At 44.2% G+C, this 20302-nt stretch overlaps 1 protein-coding gene across 2 annotated transcripts in view; it reads right to left on the minus strand.

The window, feature by feature from the left end:
• IFNGR2 (interferon gamma receptor 2) overlaps nt 1–20302 on the minus strand; it is an 83589-nt gene that overhangs the window by 21223 nt on the left and 42064 nt on the right. For both annotated transcript variants that reach the window (XR_014967658.1, XM_085621377.1), the window contains exons 4-6: nt 13447–13592; nt 7820–7979; nt 40–197 (exon numbers count right to left, since the gene is read on the minus strand). Coding sequence is in view for 1 of the 2 variants with exons in the window: in XM_085621377.1 (XP_085477503.1) it covers nt 40–197; nt 7820–7979; nt 13447–13592 (464 nt within the window). In the remaining variant the exon portion in view is untranslated. The remainder of the gene's footprint in view (nt 1–39; nt 198–7819; nt 7980–13446; nt 13593–20302) is intronic.

Genomic DNA, 20302 nt, shown 5'->3' on the forward strand with positions numbered 1-20302 from the left:
CTTAGGAAGCATTACAATGGGGAGATGTAAATACCATACCTCCTCTATATGCTCTGGTATTCGGAATGGCGGGTAGAGCCAGCGTTTAATGTCCTTCTGAAACTTGTGCAGCAAGAAGAAACATCCAAGCCCCACAACAAACACAGTCAACATGGACGAGAACAGGATTATGGCGATGTAACCTGCTCTGGTGAAAGCTGTAAAAAGCACACAAGCACAAATGTTGGTGTTAGCAAATTCAACCCAAGATAAAAAAAATCTATGGCTGCTCAACTTTACAGTCTTCCTTCATACTAAACACCAGAACTTAAATATCCCAGAACAGATCTCAATTTTAGCATAGCCTAGGTCTTCCATACATTTAGTGACACAGTACCAGTGGGGTGCAAACTCTACACCTGTAAACTCTGATCAGAGACAATGGTAAAAGGGAAAGGGCGGGGAGGTTGTCTGTATGCAGGGCAGGTTGGAGTCCAGCAAGAGTGGGTCAGCCATGCTCCTTCGTGCTGTGGGAAGTGGTCTTTTAGAAGCCGCATCCCCTGCCTAGTCCTTTAGCAATTTTGCCACCCCAATTTTGGGGCTGGTAAAATCTGACCCAGTATTCCCTCATCTAAATAAGACTGATGCAGGAACACCAGACCAGTTGTGTTCTGGCTGAGCAGTACAATACCCCAAAATACCGCCCGGTCGCATAGGAATTGGAATCTTAGTGTAAAGTACAAAGGGGGGAAAATAATATCAACTAGCAACTTAATCAATGAAATAACATTTGGGTTAGGTACAAAACACATTTTTCCCATTTATGGAAGGATGTCACAATGCCTTTGAGTTTTTGTTACTCCCATATTTCTGAGTTTTAGTGAAAAATTCAATACATGATTCACTGTGTCAAGTGTATGTTTATTGCGGTCTACCTACAGGGCACTTTAGAGGCTCGTTCAGCACAATATATATCCGAGGATTCCTGAATTTTCCCTTGAGATGTGATGGTTGACCTTATGAGTCAGGATTCACATCTGATGCTTTTCCACATACAAAAGCAGGTTTGATATTCAAGACCAAATTATTCTTTAAATACAGTGTCAGCACTGGGGTTCATTCGTTCCGTAAGTTCGCTCAAACGTTATTTTCAAAGTGGCAAAATACACAGTTTTCCATTTTAAATAACTGAATTTGAGATTTACTTGAGGACTGAATTCTTTTCACGATTCAAAAGGGTCCTGGCGGTAATTTATGATATAAAGCAGCATGGTAGAGCATCTGAGTGACAAACAATGAGGAAAAGAAGTTACTACCTTGTGGTTAACTGCTACCAAGCTCCCAAAATGCCTAAAAATGAGAAAAGGATAAAAACTATGCATCTCTAAGGGTATCCTGGAAACATTTGGCCTCAGCAGCGAAGTGTGCATTGGGGATTTTGCGAGAAAAAAAACTCAATCAATATACAATTAAACTGACAGCCTTCAAACCACCTACAAGGAGCTGTACAAGTCAAAAATAAGCCCTAGATTTTTAGGTCTCGCCTAGCGACGCAGCACATTCGCGGTCATTGGTTTTGCTAGCGAAGGGGTACAGGAGATGTGAATGCGCCCGGACAGGCGATGTGCACGCGTACATCTCGGCTCCCTCAACACGCGCATGGCGTGCTTTCGCTTTCCCTTGGACACAGACATGGCCTCCGATACTGAGCATCTTCACCGAGTGAATGAAAACAAACTTGTGCCTACTATTGTACCCTTCTTCAGACATATTGTCCTCACCGTGTGAATGAAAACGGACTTGTGCCTACTCACGCGACCGGCCTTGGCCATAACATCCTAGTTGCGTGAATAGTGAATAAATGTAATTTTAGAAATTCACTAAATGGAGTGGACTTGCTAATTCCGTCCTCAACAAACACTTCCCTGATACATGAAATCCACTGCTACACACAAATTCTGATTTACTTTTACATTACAGCCCCTCACATGAAAGTTCACTTACGTCTACCCATAAACGTAAACAATACACTGCAAACGTTTGCAAGTGCCCCTGTTGTCTGCCGCGTAGTGGGCAAACACACAATGGTGTCTACATTCACAAAGTAATGTATGAGTAAGTGGCGCAGAAGTGAGGGGATACTACCTCACCTGCTCGTGTTAGTTGGCCTCAAATCACACTGCATTCTGGAACACTCCGCTAATCCTCTCCCTTCTCTGTTGCTAAATCCCGGGGAACCCTGGCGCCTGCAGACTGACAATCCCAGAGTATATGCGTTATCCATTTGGGGTGTAACAAGGCTAACTGAAGAAAAACAGATTTTAATGATATGTGCCTTGGATATCCCTCGGTTCGTAAATCAGCGGTAAAATATATTTATATAACTTACAATTTCCTGCAAGATTAAACCCCTTGATGTCAATTCAGCAATGCCTGAGGTAGATCGAGCGAGGAAGTGGGGCGATGCATCCTTTAAACCGGACTTGCGACTGAAAACAGCGTTGTAAATCAGGCTACTCTCGCAGAAATACTAAATCCACCCAGGTTTAACGCATTCTACAACAAGAGTACTAGCTGATGTAGCATGTTTTCTTAAACCTTAATTTATAATCACAGATAGGAAGGGGCAATGAATAAAGATAGCATTTCATCCTGAAACATGTGGGTATGATATATTTTTCATTCAGCCTGGGGGAAATATCAGAATCCTCATATCAGTCCGCCTGCACTTTATAATGTATTGCCAGATTTATTTATTTTTAAATCTTTTATAAAACTCGCTTCCCTGCTGCAAACCATAGCGCAATGCCTTCCAAGCAAAGCTTGGAAACATGGCCACATAACTCTGGTATGAAACTAGGGGTGGGCGGAATTTGCGAAATTCACTTTCGCAAATTATCGCGAAAATGTAAAAAATCTCCGCAAACACGCGGAAATATCGCGAAGATGCAGAAGTTTTTTTCCTGCCCGTTCGCGGTATTTTCTGCGTGGTCGCGGCTCGCCAACTTACCCATGCGGTTGCTCGCGGGCACGGCCATCTTGTTTTCACTTGTCTCGCGGTGCATGATCGCGAGAAGAAAGACGTGATTGCTCTACGAATGACGTTACTGCGGGCACGAACTGTCGCGAGACAGCGCAAATGGCTACCAACAATCCAACATCTCGTGGAGAACGTGACCAGACCGGGAAAACTTGTCGGCGAACGCGAGAATGTATTATTTTACAGTGCGAGCAAGCAAAAAATTTCCAGTAAAATGCGGATTGCGGAATTTGACATTTTAGTGCTCTCCGCGGAACGCGAAAATGTCAAATTATTGCAATTTCTGTGAGAAGAACGGAATTTTAGCCCAGGCCTACGTGAAACTACTGCATAATAATAGTATTGACGGAGACAATAAACGCATTGAGCGGAAACATGCGAGCATGAAGAAAAGCTGCCTCTACTATACTGAGCCAGTAGATGGCAGGCAAGAGCTTTGTTGACAGACAACGTTCCTACGATATTTAATACGGATGCCCTACAGATATGAACAACAAGCATCTGCAATGCAATAGGTCTCGCATTTACACGAGTTTAAGGTATTGGCATTGTAAATGACAATGCGTTTTATTTAGGTTTAAAAATGAAAACATAAATAAAAGGCATGGTCATTTACAATGCCGATAGCTTAAACTCGCGTAAGTGCGATACCAATTGCATTGCAAAAGCTTGTTTTTATCTTGCGTTCACCCAAACATCACTGATTAATACTGTAGTCATTGGCAACTTTTTCCGAGTAGGCAACTCAAAGCCATTCTTCTCCTGGTCTTCACAGAAGGGCCCGCCCTGGTAGTTCGAGCGGCAAATTATTCCGGCCTTCATTCCTGCTTGCAACGCAGCAGGTTTTACAGCAGGCTGCCTTAAAAAACAGGGCACTCATCACCTGTTTTCAGTGAATAGCTTTAATTACTTAAGATACTCACAAAGAGCCCACTCAGTATCTGACAGCAGAGACGTAACTGACGGGAACATGCCTTGAATTCCTCAACTGGAACAGAACCTTCTACCAACATACAAATTCTACTGATATGGATCCAGATTGTGTTTGGCATAGAGAACCCTACTCTTACAACAGAAATGCATACTTGACTTCCAAAGTAACTCACGATGTCAAAGGACTTTGGCGACTTCACCAGGTGTATCTGCCTTTTAATAACGTACAACTATACTGAAGCAGGCCTGGGATGGAATTTGGCATAATAGGGCTAACAAAAAACACAACATGGCCCAATTAATCATAACATAGCAATGTGCTATTTAAATCAAAAAGGTCACGTGCTAGCAGGAACCGGGACTCACTTCCTAGTGATTTAGGTATTTCACACTGCAGGTAAATATTCCGCTTCGGGAAAGACGTTACAGCCTGGTTTAGTGTACAGAAGGCTGATTATCCATCTGCCACTGCAGCAGATTTTCCCACCATGGCAGCAGACCTTTTCCCATCGAAGTGGCTGTTTCTCGCACAGGAGTCACTGCGAACCTTAGACTTTCGGAGAAAAACATAGCAATGGCATGGGGACTGCTGCAATGTCCACAATCAAAGGTGGGCACCAGAAACATATAGAGGTATTAAATAGAAGCAGGTCTGCCAGCATCATTTGCAGCTGTCCAACCCAATGGCACAGCTGGATGGTGTGATCTCCACTAACAGTATTATCATTGTTTAGGAAAATGCACTTGCCATTGAGCAGCAGGTGTAAAGCCAGCCATTTTAGGTACATTCCCTCTCTTCCTTATGTCAAGTCCTTCAATTTATTTAATTATTATTTATGGTCATTTTAGGCATAAGCACATCGCTCTTGTAGAAAGTTGAGGAAAGCATCCTTACTCAATGCGCAATAGTTTCTAAGAGGCCCTTATATGCCAAGACAAACAATTGCTCAGAAAAACCATACAAAATACAGTGCACAGCTTCACAATGATAAACAATACATAACAAGAAGGGCCATAGCTTTAGTAATATTCTCTATCAATATCCTAAGCTTATTTTTGCTAAATGCAATTCCATTTCTGTGTGTTTATGTTTGAGAGTGAACACTACTACAGAAGACTGGACTCATGTAGGACTTCAGGCTCATCTTTTTATAAGGAGTAATGAACAGGTGGCTTAATGTTCAATGTAAGGAAGTGGCCCACAATTGGATCACTGTGACTGAAACCCTCGCCATCCATTTTTTAATGGAAACTGGTCCAGAGAGAGACCAAAGTATGGAACTCCCTACCAACCCAACTCAGACACATACAAACCGAACTTAAATTCAGAAAGTCTTTGAAAACTTGGATTTTTGGTATCCCAGATAACACGGCCTGGTCTTTTCTTTAACTTCTATCTCTGAGACTATGCCAGCTTTCTTACTCCTTCCGGAAGGTGCCTTCTCCCCCCGCATACAGCACCAAGATACTCCTTGGAGTGAACGTTGCGCTATATAAAAGTTATTTCATTCATTCATTCATTCATTCAAAAGCCTAGGATGATGCTTGATGGTGAAATGTCCCTGATGCCCCTAGTTATGAACGTTGTGATAAATAGGTTCAAGCGATATGCATTATTTAATTGCCCCAAAATGTTAAGCATCGAGCTCAAGCATTTAGGTAATGGGTCCAAACAAGTCTCAATTATACTATAAGATTTCTTAGACAATATATAATTCCCAAACACTGCAGAGAAGCTACTGACATCAACTGCATGAAATGCACATATCTAATCAGCCATTAGATTACACTATGGACTGCCTTTGATCGAAAGAATCAGATTTTAGACTCTGTCTCTAGCACATAGTGCATTGTATCAACAGCAAACCTAGGTCATTTAGATAAGATCACCCCATATAAACTGCATGCCCCAAAATTGAAGAAAGCAGGAACTGGGGTGTCAGCCTTCTTGGAACAAGCCGGTAGAATGTTGAACCAAATCCTACTCTACCTGCGAAAGATAGAGAATAATCTTACATTGAGACATAGCTTATGTTTGTTCCTGAAAGGGGAATATTTAGTTCGCCAAAAATAGGAAGAGGCCGTCTTCTCGACAACAGAGTTTGGAGACAATTGGCACTTTATAAGAAAATCCATAATATGATATTTGAATCTCCTCTCCAGAGCAAAACAAAAAGTAATGGACTACAACTTTGATCAAGCATATTCAGGTCAAAGAAGAAAGGAGGTAAGAACTAATGCTGGACAAATGAATAAAATAAAACAAAACAAAACATAATATAACAAAACCATAAGTACACCAATATGCAAACAAAAAAAGGAAGTTAAATAATCAAACTTAAGGGAAAAAAGGAACTGGAATAGCAACGAGGAAAGGAACACCCTAAATAAAGGTGACATGGTTGGCAAACTGATGAACCATAGCAGAGGACGAATACTACGGCCAAATAAATAAATAGATAAGTAAATAAATAAATAACAAAAGGTTTAAGTTCTCATCAGCCTAAGAAAATCCAGCTAAAAGATTAACAGATAGCATACTACAAAAGGAGCACCAAATGATCATCAATAACAAAACCAAATGGAATCCAACACTAGTCAGCTACTGTCCTCACAGACAACCCTAGTCATTATATCACGGTGAAGCCCACAAGACGGAATCTGATTAGAAAGTAAAGTGAACAGGATGAACTAAAAAATGCCAGGACTGAGAACACCCAGTATTCAGGAGTTTGATAACAATATATCCAGACACAAGGGTTGAAGAATGCAACCTTAAACACCCGTCCTGAAACAGACCTCAAAGACTTGCACCAAGATGAGAGTTGCCAATGGATTTCCAGTTATAAACTCTTGATAGGAGGAAAATAAACAATGAAGTAGATCCAGGCAGTAATTAAAAAGATGGAACTGCAGACCTATCGCAACAGGACTCGCAGCCCTTCATAAAAATGGAAATATCTACAAGAACATTATCATTCAAGCAAGTAAGAACACTGAAGGATTTTAAAGGGACATCTACAAATCTAAAGAAGACAAAAGAAATATAAAGGCAACAGTTGAACAACAATAACTGATGGCAGATAGGAAGATCCTACTCTAGAGGTATGCAAATGCAAAGTGCTCTATAGAACAATTCTTTTACTCACTCAATTAGATCGCAGGGCACAGGACAATCAAATGCTAGAGTGTCACATCACATAGACATAAACTGCAGACAAGCCTAAAAACATAAATGGCATCAGACCAACTCATCTCAAACACACAACAACCACAGTTTCAGAGATCATAAGTTAATAACTTGCAGTCAAATAGGCAAAACAAGTTAATAAGTTTCACCCAAACAAAAACATCTCAAGGGTATGAAAAGAGACAACACATCCAGCCATGACATGTATCATGATTCATATGTTAGGCATAATTGTGCAGGTATATAAATGACCGGCAACATACTACGAGACCTTTTCACGGTACTACTCACTACCAAGTCATATTAGCGTCAGATAGGTATTTAAACTTTCTTCTCTCTCTCTCTCTCTCTCTCTCTCTCTCTCTCTCTCTCTCTCTCTCTCTCTCACACACTCTCACTCTCTCCATCCATCCATCATCTCAGAATTGAAAGAAGAGGGGAAAACAAAAAAATCTGGCCTGTTAAACTCCCTCTTAGTTTTCCAGTCTTTACTCCTTCTAGCTGCCTGCCCGAGGTATGGTAAGGGAGCACAGACATTTGTATTTGTGGTCCTCATTGTGTTCTGGCTATTGTCCTCCTAATGCTCATTGTTTCTGGTGTCCGTTTCTGTTTTTTGATTTGAACACATTGTTTTAGGGTTCAATTAATTAAGCAAATCTCTAACACCCAAAACCTACCTGTGGCTTCAATTTCTGTGCACACCACATCACTGATCTTCCCTCTTCTCTTTCCTCTGGAGGTATTGTACCTTGGTATCACCTCAACACAGTATTCAGTCCAAACCGCTACATCTGAAAGCGTGTGGACAGTTTTCTTTGTGTCAATGCATGCTTTATCCTGTTTTAAAACAAATTTGCAATACAATGAAAAATACACATTGGCAAAATCACAGTTCACAGCCTTAGAGTGAGTACAAAACTAGTAACACTCTAAAAATTGGAGTATGAATTTTATTACGCGCTTACACTTTTCCCAATAGTAAAAACAGAGTAGACAGGAATTGCACGGCGGTTAATCCTTGCTAGCATTGTAATGCACCATTTAGTAAATGTATTGTCTTTAACAAATCTTTCCATAAGGTAAGCCCTGTCCAAATGACAAAAGGTAGTTAATCAACTGGCAATCAATCAATCAGGGGTTTGTATAGCGCAGCTACTCACTCGTTAGGGTCTCAAGGTGCGGGGGCAGCTCCGTTGGTGTCATCTGAAGAGCCAGGTCTTGAGGTCCTACCTGAACTGGAGCAGTGTAGGGCTTTGCCGGAGGGGAAGGTGGAGGTCGTTGCAGATCTTGGCTGTTCTACCTGCTCTGGTCCTGTAGAAACGTGGGCCAGTGGCCAAGGAGAGGTCAGCTGATTGGAGATTTTTGGGGGGCGCGGAAGGTTGAGGTATTCTGGTCCGATGTTGTGGAGAGTCTTGTATGTGTGCATGAGCAGCTTGAATGTTATTCTTCTTTCGACAGGGAGCCAGTGGAGATCGCGGAGGTGTTGGGTGATGTGGTTGTGTCGGGGAATGTCAAGGATCAGTCTGGCTGCGGCGTTCTGGACGGTGTGGAGCTTGCGGAGGAGTTTTTTGTTGATTCCGGCATAGAGGACTTTGCCGTAGTCCAGTCTGCTGGTGATGAGGGTGTGCGTGACTGTCTTTCTGGATTCAAAGGGAATCAATTTGAATGTTTTTTTAAGTATGCGGAGGGTGTTGAAGCAGACCGAGGATACAGCGTTTATCTGGCGGTTCAATGAGTCGAGTATGATACCGAGGTTACATGCATGGCCCGTCTTTTCCGAAGGCGGGGGGTTACCAGGAGTCATCCCAAGCTGAGGAAGTGGGGCCATGGATGAGGACTTCTGTTTTCTCCGAGTTGAGTTTCAGGCATCTGTTCTTCATCCAGGTTGCGACGGCTGACATCTCTTCTTGGAAGTTGTGTCTGGTGATGTTGAGTTCCTTGGTGAGGGAGATAATGAGCTGGGTATTATTATCTTAAGAGACTATGTTGAGCCTGTGGTTTCTGACGATGATTGCGAGGGGGGGCCATGTAGATGCTGAAGAGAGTGGGGCTGAGGGAGGATCCCTTCCGCATTTGGTCTCTGTCGGTTCTGAAAGGTAGGGCGGGAGTATGACTCTGTTCTGTCTGTGAGGAATGAGCGTATCCAGTTTAGGGCCTATCCTCGGATGCCAGTGTTGTGGTTGCTAGTGTGCGGTAGGAGACCGCGTCGAAGGCTGCTGATAGATCTAGTAGGATGAGGGCTGCCATTTGACCCTGGTCGAGGAGGGCGCTGATGTCATCAGTGGCGGCGAGAAGGGCAGTCTCGGTGCTGTGGTTGCTGCGGAATCCAGATTGGGAGAGGTCTAGGACATTGTTAGCTTTGATGAAGCTTGCTAGCTGGGTGTTGGGCCTTAAATTCTTGAGGTCTATCGGGTTTGCAGAGGGTTTTTTCAGGAGAGGGGTGGACTTTGGCGTGCTTCCAGTCATCGGGGAATTTGGCAGTCTCAAGGGAGCTGTTGATCATCTGGAGTAGCTCGGGTGCGATGGCGGTGGCGACCCTGTGGAAGATGTGGGACGGACAGGGGTCTGAGGGTGCTCCGGAGTGGAAACTCTTCATGGTCTTTAAGGTGTCTTCGGTCGTGAGCAGGGTCCAAGTGAGTAGGGTCTGTTGGGTGGCGTCGCAGGGGTGGGGGCGGAGGCTGTGCAGGTCTTGGTTGTCAAAGTTGTCTTAATCTTGAGGTGCAAGAAGGAGCGGAGTCTGTTGCAGAGGTCTTGGGAAAGTGGGCGTCTGTTTCGCTGCTGGGTTTGGCAAAGTCCTGAATGATGGAGAAGAGTTCCTTGGAGTTGTGGGTGTTGGAGAGGATTCGGTCTTGGAGGAAGTTCTTCTTTGTGGATTTGATGAGTTGGTGGTGTGCTGTGGTGGCTGTTCTGCAGGCGGTGTGTGTTTCAGGCATTTTGCTGTTTCTCCATGACTTTTCAAGTCGTCGGCAGGAGTGCTTGGATTCTTGGAGTGCTGTGGTGAACCAGTGTGCTTTCCTGTTGTGTCATCCTATAGCTTTCTGGAGGGGGAAGAGTGTGTCGGTGCAGTTGGTGATCCAGCGGTGGAGGTTGCTTGCCGCGGTGTTGGCATATGGCATTGGTGGAGGTGGTGTGCTGGTGAGGGCAGAGGCGAGATGTTCTTCGGTGACTTTATTCCAACTTCTACGGGGGAGGCGGCACACATGCTTGTGGGCGGTGGGTTTTCTAAAAGGAAGTGGATGCAGTGGTGGCCTGCTCAGAGCCATTCCATGGTGTAGCTGTAGGAGATGCTGTTTCCTCCTGCGAAGATGGGGTCGAGTGTGTGTCCTGCTGTGGGCCTCAAGACCTGGATTTTAGGCACACAAAGTGTAGGGGACAAAATGGATACACAACAGAATGTTTTTTGCTGTTTGCCTGTGTCAGGATATAAAATGTGTGCACGTGCTCCAGATATTGGGCTGCGTAAAGGTTTATGCATCAAAAAAGTCAGACACACTGAGGAAGTAGCCTCCTGGGAGAAGAGAAGTTCTTTGTTTCTGTGGGAAGCTGAGAGTTGCTGGAACTAGATTGGAAAGGGGCAGAAACCAATTTTATCTGTAAAGCAAGGCACTGCTAGTCTTCCACCAAAATGTCCCTTTCCCTCAACTGCATCATCTTCAATAACTAGCTGAAATTAAGAATAGAACTTTCCATATTCCAGGGAAAACTTCTAGGCACACTTTAGAGCGAACATGAAACGAGCGACCAATATCACAACATCAAATTAGGCTTTGATTCACAAACTTATCTTTATTCTAAAAACAATGTTTTAATTTTGGAATTGCTTGGACAATCTTAGGATCCATATAAAAATTACACTTTGTATAAATTCGTTCTACATTAAAAAAAATAGATAAATTGCATGTCAAAGTCACAACATTTATGAATTATATATTTAGATCCGTCTATTCAAAAACAACACCTAGGAATGACAGACCATTTTAAATGACTAGTTATAACTTTTTACAATATCCTAAATAAAGTTTTATTTAGATGTGATTTATAATCTAATAATATTTTATAGTCCCCAACAACCAATTGAAATAAAATCTTTTGGAAAAGAGTTTTAAAGTATAGTAACTGATAATTTCAAACAACATACAACTTCTTTTGGTTGTTATTACATGGGCGAAGCACAGTATTACAGTCATCTTTTTTCCCAAATAATTGTACCCAAATTTGTACTGAAAAATTGAATGGAAAAAGTTCTATAAACAATTTTGCCTGAATTTTACGTTGATAAAAAACACAACTTCACCTGCGAGCTACACATTGTTATCCATTTTCGGAAGAAAATATGTACCTTGAAATAGCTTCAATCACCATAATTAAGCAAATGCTAGTTGGGAGTTCCATTCTGTAGATCAGGTTTGTCCGCCATATATGGAAAATATGGATCCTCTATTGTTTGGCAGACAAAACCCAATTGAAAGATAATACATCAATGGAAAGTCACGGAAGTAGACATGAGGCAAACTAGGGTCTGTCTTGCAAGTTCTGCCTTCATGGCTGATACAGTGCTGCATGGCTTGAGACTATAGATTCTCTGTACTCTCCGTTAGCAGCACAATATATTTCTGCACTGTAAATAGTGCTCTTTCATGGCTTAGGTTTGAATGGCTTGAAGTGTTGCATTAGCGAAGCTATTGCAACAAGAAAACTGATATGTTATCTTCCACATAGCCTCTCAACACAACTGGGATGCCAAAGCAACTGCACCATTCTAAGATAAGTTCTAACATATATCAAGTCTTGGTTTGTATATCTACTACACCACTATAGCCTACACTAGAGATATACTAGAAAACATTTATACAGTGGGGACACGTCACTCAAAGTTTCCAGAGAAGCCCTTTTGTCACCGACAAAATAAATAATCACTTCCAAATGGTAGATAGTAAAACCCTGTGTGATGGCAAAAGGCTTAAAAACCACAGCAGGGGAGATCCTAACAGCATACAGAGACTCCTCCGGCTGCCTCAAATGTAACGCTCAAGATTTCTAAAGGCAACAGAACTGCTCAGGAGACGTCCGTGTCTGATAAACTTAGATATCTGGTTACCTATAATCCACCAATAAGCAAGCTGTGGCACAGGGTAAACATGAGGTGTGGGAACATTATCTGAACCTGTTGTGAATAGAGAATGCCAGAGCCTTGCACGAACGAGAAATGTGAAAATTTCCGTTGTTACCAAACCCAATAATTTATTTTTCTCACAAATAGCAAAACTCAAATACTAGTTTTAAGTGATACCAGATACATTGCTTTATTTATGGCCGTTATTTTCTAAGATTCTCAAATGCTCAATATAAGAGGATTTTTGAAGAATTCAGAAAGGTTTCTATGCAAAAGGAATCCACTAATACTGGCACAAAGGCATCACAATCATGCTCCTGGCGATGCTCCAAAGTGGTTCCAAAGACTTGACATGTGTCAGTTTAAAAAAAAAAAAATAATAAACACAAACTAAACAAAGATAGTAATAGGACACTTCAGACCATTGATAGAATAGAGTCAGCAAAACCACAATCACCTTTTCTATTCGTGTCCAGCAGCTCAGGGCATGGAGAGTTTGGCACCACTATTTTTATGGGACCATCAGTGTGACGTTTTAGAGGCATTTTAAGCATCTCACCATTCACCTGAGAAGTAACATGGTAACACTGTTAAAGTGTCTCAGGAAGTGGAAGGACAGCTGAGTCCTAAGCACATTTCTTTAAAAACACATTATCTGGTGCCCCACCTAAGCGGATGACTGTGCAAGCGGGTCACTTCAGAAGAAGGCAAAAGGTAGTAAGAATGACAGTGGAGTTTTACTCTCAGAATTTCGGTGTTACACCCCCAAAAAATGTACAGCAAATGAAAGAAAAAAAAAAAAAAGAAGCCACTCTTGTCTCTATGCCCACCCCATGTTTCATATAGTGCCCTCGGATGCAAAAGGGTAGGCTAAAAAACACTCTAAAAGAGGCTTCTTACAAGAAAATCAAAATAAAGCTTGGATTGAATTTACAATTTTGACTGGATTTTAACAGCATATTTTCAGGCCTGTCAGCCCTAAACAAATGCAATCAAGATTTGACTAGAGGGTAAAATTTAACCCATTTAGTGCCCATGTACATATACATACAAGTATGTTTTTTTATGTAAAATACACACCAGGTGGCAAAGAGAATGACTAGCATATGCCCACATTCACTCCTTAAAAAGAAAAGAATTATAGCGCAACATGGTAAAATGGTTTCAAACATGTTTCAGGGCAGCACTTGCCTCAGGAGCAGACTCCTTTTTCCAGTAGCAGAGCTCATACTCCAAGTTCCATACTTCAGGTGTATCCTGGAAAGGTGCAGAGTAACTGATGAAAAGCGACCCGGACTCTGAGGTGACGTTCAGAGAGTTTACTGGTCCCACAACAGCTAAAACGAAGAAAGAAAGAAATCTTAAGTGCAAGAAAAGAGGTTTGGAATTCACTATTTTGACGCAAAGAAACCAAAGACCTAAAAATTAAAAAATCATGAAACGTTTGAATCAAGTCCAAGTAGTGCAAATATAACTGTTAGGAACTTAGAAGTGTTGTTTCCCCATATTAAGAACTATATGAAAACCGCCACAACTAATAAAAATCATTCTAGAAGTCCACACAAGTTCAATTTCTCCCCTTCGCGATCACTAAAATTCTCTTCATATTACACAAAAAACCCAAGGGAGTGCTTGCAAATGCAAGACAGTTACGGGAGGGCTGGTGTTTCAGTAGTTAATTCCTAACCTCTCTATGCTAGATGGGACACTCAGCGGGTCTCCGCCCTTACTCTAGCACACTCACTATGGAAAGGAGGAATGTCGAATATTCTCATGTAGGCCGTTAGCTTTAGGGTCCTGCCCTAGAAGCCGAAATGGATTTTCATCACAAAGGCTAGGAAATTCAGAGTTGATAAGGCCAAGGTATAGTTGTAGAATTAAGCCTTTAAAGTAAAATGTTCTTTAATGTTCTTTCCGTCAAGTGCAAACATACAATAAAAAAGAAAAACGTTAATTGGGAACAAAGCGACCCCAAACCAGGGCCTAAGTGTAATTAACTCCCTCTCCTTTAGTTACTACGTCTCCCTACCAGTCCAAGGTCTGCTTTGAGTTCTTATGGCAAAGCTCTACACCAAGTCAATCACCTGTCCTAGACGCAGTGCTGCAGTAGACAACTGTGCGAGCATTCGTGCCTCAGGCGTCAAGACTCCGCTCTAAAGCTATAAGCTGTGCAACTCTAAGGTGATATAGTCACACATGTTCTCTGAATTTAGTTTGAAAATCTTTATCTGACTTGTCACTGGTCGATGTTATTTTTAACATGGTCTGTTGGTGCCAAATCTTAGCAAGTCTATTTGCTGTGCTACGAGTTCGTTCCTTACCGCAATAGGAGGTGATCCGCTATTTAGCTACCAGAAGCGTTTGGGGAGTATGCCTTCCAAGGTTACAATATACCAGGAAGGTCTTAGTACTGGCACTTTAGAATATCAGTTCAGTGACAAAGATTGCATTCATCATTTCCTATTACTTCCTCCAAAACACGGACAATTATGAGCATTCTCAAAATTCAAACAACAGAGTATGGTCCTCATCACAACAAAAGTTTGATCTCCCCAATCCCATTTTTGATGCAACAGGATGTATAGTACCAGCATAGAAAGAGTCTCTCCACCAGTCACATTCCTTGTGGTTTCATGAAGCTTCGTTACTATGTGATCCCTGTTTCCACTCAATAACATTTGGTCTCGTTCTCACTCCTGCGACACGCCTTCTTAGTGTTGGCATCGAGAAGCAAGTGTTGCCTGGTTCTCACTCCCACATTACCTCTCACTCCCACGTTACCTCTTCTAAGTGTTGGCATCAAGAAGTAAGTGTCACCTTGTTATGAATCCCACGTTACCTCTGTGCAGCGTTGATATATTTATTTGTAAGAAAATGTTTCTCCTCTTCTTTCCTATGTAACAGTAAATGGTCTGGTCTTCACTTATCGGATAGTTGGGTGAGAGGCAGTGTGCCGCACTTGGCTTTATCTCAACTTTTCAGTTTTAAGTACTTGAAAGTCCTTAATTAAGGATTTCGACAGTGTTCCCCGCATGTATACCATGAACCTTTGTACAACACCTGCAAGAGCGTAAACCCTATGTGTATTTACAGGTGTAAATTCTGGGTTGGATGTTGGTGCTGCAATGCGTGACTAAAAGAAAAGAGGTGAGGCCCTTCTTCATGCAGACCCCATAGTATATTTGTGCCATGATCACTTTAATTGGAAAGTTGAAGGCTCCTTTTGGACTGCGATGCCTGGATAACCAATTGGGCAAACCATTATGTGTTATTCGCTATGTGTGGTCAACAAAACACCACTATCTATCCATCTCCTTCCTGCTCTATTGCTATAGAAACCTTAGTAGCGCTGTCTCATTAACACAATATATCCACGACCTCCAAACCCATGCTATTGTTTTGGATGAATCTTAGTCTCTTTTATGGAGATTCAGAGCTTATTCCTGTCCCACAGGAAGTTAATAATCCCTCTCTGTACGGCGGGAATCAACGGGTCTTGGATTAGTAGGGTTAAAGCCTGGAAAATATTACAGTTATGGCAGGAGTGTCATCTTAATATCAGTTATCCCTCATAACAATGATTAGGCCGGGGGAGGAGCCAAGATGGCGACCGGGACAGCAGCGTAGGCTCCCGGCTCCGTGAACCTCCGCATCCCGCACAGATATCCTGTATGAGATCCTTCGCCTGCGCTATATGCCCGTGTTGGTGAATGAGAGCGGCAACCGATCGTGTGACTCTGAAGTTTCTGGCGGCGGTATCGCCGGAGAAATGTCCGTTTGAAGATTGCGGCCTGTGCAACCCTGGAACCGGGACCTCGAGTGGATAACATGGCCGGGCGGCAGTTAAACAACAGCGGCCTTTGGTGACTGGGTGGAGTCGGACTAACCGAAGCGGTGCGAATATCGGCCTACATTTCGCCGTGACCGTTCCTACCACTAAGCGTAGCGGAACGAGTGCAGGCCCGAGGTGGCTAATCCAAGATTCCCCGGTGATTGCCTCAGCCTTCGCCGGTGAGCTGCCCGGCCGCCGCCCGTAACTCGCCTTGATTCTTGCGGCCTGCTCCCGGATTTTCGCGGGCGCAGGTCCGTGGTGGGGATGACTGTTGCCTGTGACCACATACCGGATATATTTTTTGCCTGCCCCCGAAACCCTGATTCCAGTGACATGGAACCTGCGGCGCTTGTCCCGGAGTCCTGGTCCCAATCTGGGTTGGACTAACCCGGCGGCCATCTTGACAGGACGAAGTCTACCATCCTGTACACTGGGTCGCAGCACGATTGGAAGTGTGCGACTATGAGGAGCGTAGCGGAGCGAGCGCCGAGAGCTGTGCTGGGGTATGGTGATCTTCTCGAGGCTCTCGGTGCCCTTCATTCCGCCTTGGTTCACGGCGCCTGGGTATTGGGGAGTAAGCTTGATGGGGTGGCATCAGCATCGGAACAGTTGCTGCCTGCCTGTCCCCAGGTACACGGGGACTTCCTACACTGCACATAGGAGGACAGTGTCGTGGCCGGCCCTGTGGATAGTGACCAGCTGGAAACTCCGGACAGTATATTAACGTGTGATCGGCAGGCTGTGGGTCTGGTCTGTTCCGGAGGTCTTGGACCTGAGTGGGGGGTGGTGGCCTTGTCCCGTGCGCGGCCTCCGGCGACCCAGGCAATATTCAAGCAACGGTCGCCTGTTCTGGCTGATCTCGCCTTCTTGGACCTTGTGTGCAGTGCAGATCCTGGGGCAGCACTGGGAAAGACGACTCTCCATACTGCTGACTGTGTTGGTATTCAGAGACTTCCACCCTGCCTGTGTGTGTCGCTTCCTGCTCTTTTTTGGACGCTCCTCTTCTTTGTAACATTGGACATGGTACTGGGTCGATGGGTATGCATGGGTAGATTCGCAAAGAGTGGCCAAGGATAAGGTTGATCCTTCAGAGGTGGTCATCTAATAGGCGGACGGGCTCACGGGTTGCGTGCTCTCACGGCATAACTGGTAGTGTAATAGGCGCATAATGCTCCCCATTCTTCTTTGACATGGTCGATTCTGTGTTGCTTATTGTTTGCTTTGGGGGAAAACATACTGTGCGGGAGGGAGAAGCCGGGGGCATGTTTTGAAGGCCCTCCTCCAGTTTATTAATACTCTCTCTACCCCCCCGTCTGGTGGGGTTTCTTTTCTTACTCCTCTTTCTCTGTTTCTTCTATATTTCGGGTCTGGTTCCGGGGCGACAGGCACACTGCTGGGGGGGGGGGGCCGTACTCATCTGCAGAGGTGCAGGGTGGGGGGTTGGGGGAGGGGATCCTTTAGTCTTTAACCCTTTTTTTCCATGGCCTCCTTTTTCTTCTCTTATTCTTTTTTGTCCTTCTTTTCTGGGATCAGCATGGTAAAACTCCTTCGTTGTTAATCGCTGCGTTTTCATGTGTGCCACAATTTCCGTGGTGTTTTCTGGGTTTTAGGGCAGGGGACTGCAGGCGCAAATGGCCGTGATATTCCTCCACATCCTGACTTTCCTGTTTCAGCGCCATTGACTAGATAAATTGCTTTATTGTTGACGTTTATTATTCTGCCTGCCATTTCTTGCTGCTGGGAAACTGTTTGGCACCTGATCCTTCCATCCTCCCTTATTATAAAATGAAAACCTTTTGTATCCTGGTCACCTACTTGGGCTGTTCAGTGGCCGACAGTTTAATAGCATGGAGATTCCGCTCCCCGAGGTGCTGCCTGTGATAAATATTGATTTCTGTTACTCTGACTGCTTAGCGGCCGGCCCCGGGGGTTGTAGGCCCATACTTGTTATTGGTTGAAATGTCAATAAAGGTTTTTAAAAAAAAAAAATAAAAAAAAAAAAAAAACAATGATTAGGCCTTTGAACATCATTGGTGCAATTCTGTGTTTCCCGAAGCAAAAAAGGGGTTGGGGGAGGGGCTGAGATGCATAGTTCTCTGTACTGCTGAGGAAATCCGGATACCTGAAATTGTAATGGCATGGATGTACATTTCAAGGAGTATTGCTCACTAAGCTCCTGGACCACTTTCTGTAGTGTGCAGTTGATCAGTATTTCAGGTTTCTGCACATCAATTTTAAAGCGCATCCCCTTCCAGTATTTGTTGGAATTTTCAATCAAGGTTGGACTCTATGCATGAGGCTCAGACAGGCTGATTAAAATATCATCTGCACAAATGTAAGCAAGAGGAGCAGCAGAGAAAGTGGGCATGTCCACCAGATCCCTCTTCCGTTCTGTAACATTTTTAGATATTACCCCATTCACTCTCTATTTCGCCCCTGTACTCCAATAGCTGCCAAAAACCCATAACCTAAAATTGGCCCACTGCTGCCATTGCATCGACTATGAATTCTAATTTCACCTGATGAAAGGAGTTCTCTGCGTTTAATTTAAATAGTTCTGCTCTACAGCCCATGTGGTACCCATCATCTTTGATATACAAAATCCTTTTTGGTGCTGTGGCTCCTTTGTCTTTACTTAACCCAACTGATTAGGATGGACTGGCATGGGCATTCTATTCTCTAATCAACGCACAGACACTAGTGAAACATTTGCCATCGAAATTCAAAAGAGAAATGGGATGGTACAACTTATGTAAACAAGGTTCCTTGTCTAGCTTTGGAATGTTATGTTAGATAAATTTATAACGCGCGATAGTTACTCCAAGGAGTGTCCCAGCGCGAAGCCAAATGAGGAGAACTAAAGTAGAAGGATATGGAAACAGATGGGTTTTGAGGAGACGTTTGAAATAGAGTGGGTCCTTAGTGTTGCGCAAGAAGAAAGGGAGAGCATTCCAGGCAGCGGCAGCTTTAACCGCGAGCGAGCTGCCCCCGATCCTGGACCGGGAGAAACGAGGAACCTTGGCCAGCAGAAGGGCTGAAGAGCGGAGAGCTCTGGTCGGGACATAAAATGAAAACCGCCTCTGCAGGTAGATGGGACCCAGGTTGTGAAGGGCTTTGTGGGCAATGACCAATGCTTTAAATTTAACCCTTTCAGCCATGGGCAGCCAATGCAGGGCACGGAAATAAGTGCGAACGCTGCTGCTCCTGGCGATTCCAAGGAGGAGCCTTGCGGCTGCATTTTGGATCACCTGCAGCCTGTACATGGAGTAGCCGGGTAAGCCCACATACAGGGCATTGGCGTAGTCCAGGCGGGAAAGTAGCAGTGCCCGAACAACCGTTTCCTTGGCAGTTCTAGGGAGAAGAGGAAGAAAACCCCTAAGAACCTTAAGAAGGCCAAAACAGCCACCCGAGACCTTCTTCACCTGGGCTGAGAACGACAGGTTATCCTCAAACCAAACTCCGAGATTTTTAACGGAGTTACCATTAGAGGGAGGAGGAGGGAGATCCGGGGGCCAGATCTCGCGTCTGAAGTCCAAGGGGAAGTTACCATACAGAAGGATCTCTGATTTGTCTTCGTTGCACTTGAGTTGGGCTCTAGCAAGCCAACCAAATACCGAAGACAGACACTTCTGTACAGGCAAGACGGAATCTTCCCCCTTGGCCCAGGTAAAAAGAAGCTGTGTGTCATCCGCATAGGCTATCACCTTAGCCCCCAACTTCTCGGCCAAACAGACCAGAGGAGTAACATAGATGTTAAAAAGGAGGGGGCTAAGGGACGAACCTTGGGGGACACCTGTGGGAACCTCCTGCCGAGAAGAGGCGGCCGGTGGCACCCAAACCTGTTGGGTACGGCCCTCCAGAAAAGACCTCAGCCAAGCGAGGGCCAAGCCAGAAACCCCAATCTCAGAGAGGCGGGAGAGCAGTCTGGCATGGGGCACCGTGTCAAATGCTGCTGACAGATCAAGCATTACCAGAGCTGCTCTGCCACCAGCATCTAAGCAGTCCCTAATCGCCTCTGAGATCTCCACTAGCGCTGACTCTGTGCTATAGGCTGCCCGAAACCCAGACTGGGCAGGGTGCAAGGCCTCAGATCTTTCCACGAATTCGGAGAGATGTCGGGTCACTACCTTCTCACATACCTTAGCAAGGCAAGGGAGAAGGGAGATAGGGCGGTAATTGCCGGGCAGCGTGGGGTCAAGGGACGGTTTCTTTATT

Source organism: Triturus cristatus, chromosome 8 (genome assembly GCF_964204655.1).
Source record: "Triturus cristatus chromosome 8, aTriCri1.1, whole genome shotgun sequence".
NCBI lineage: Eukaryota > Metazoa > Chordata > Amphibia > Caudata > Salamandridae > Triturus > Triturus cristatus.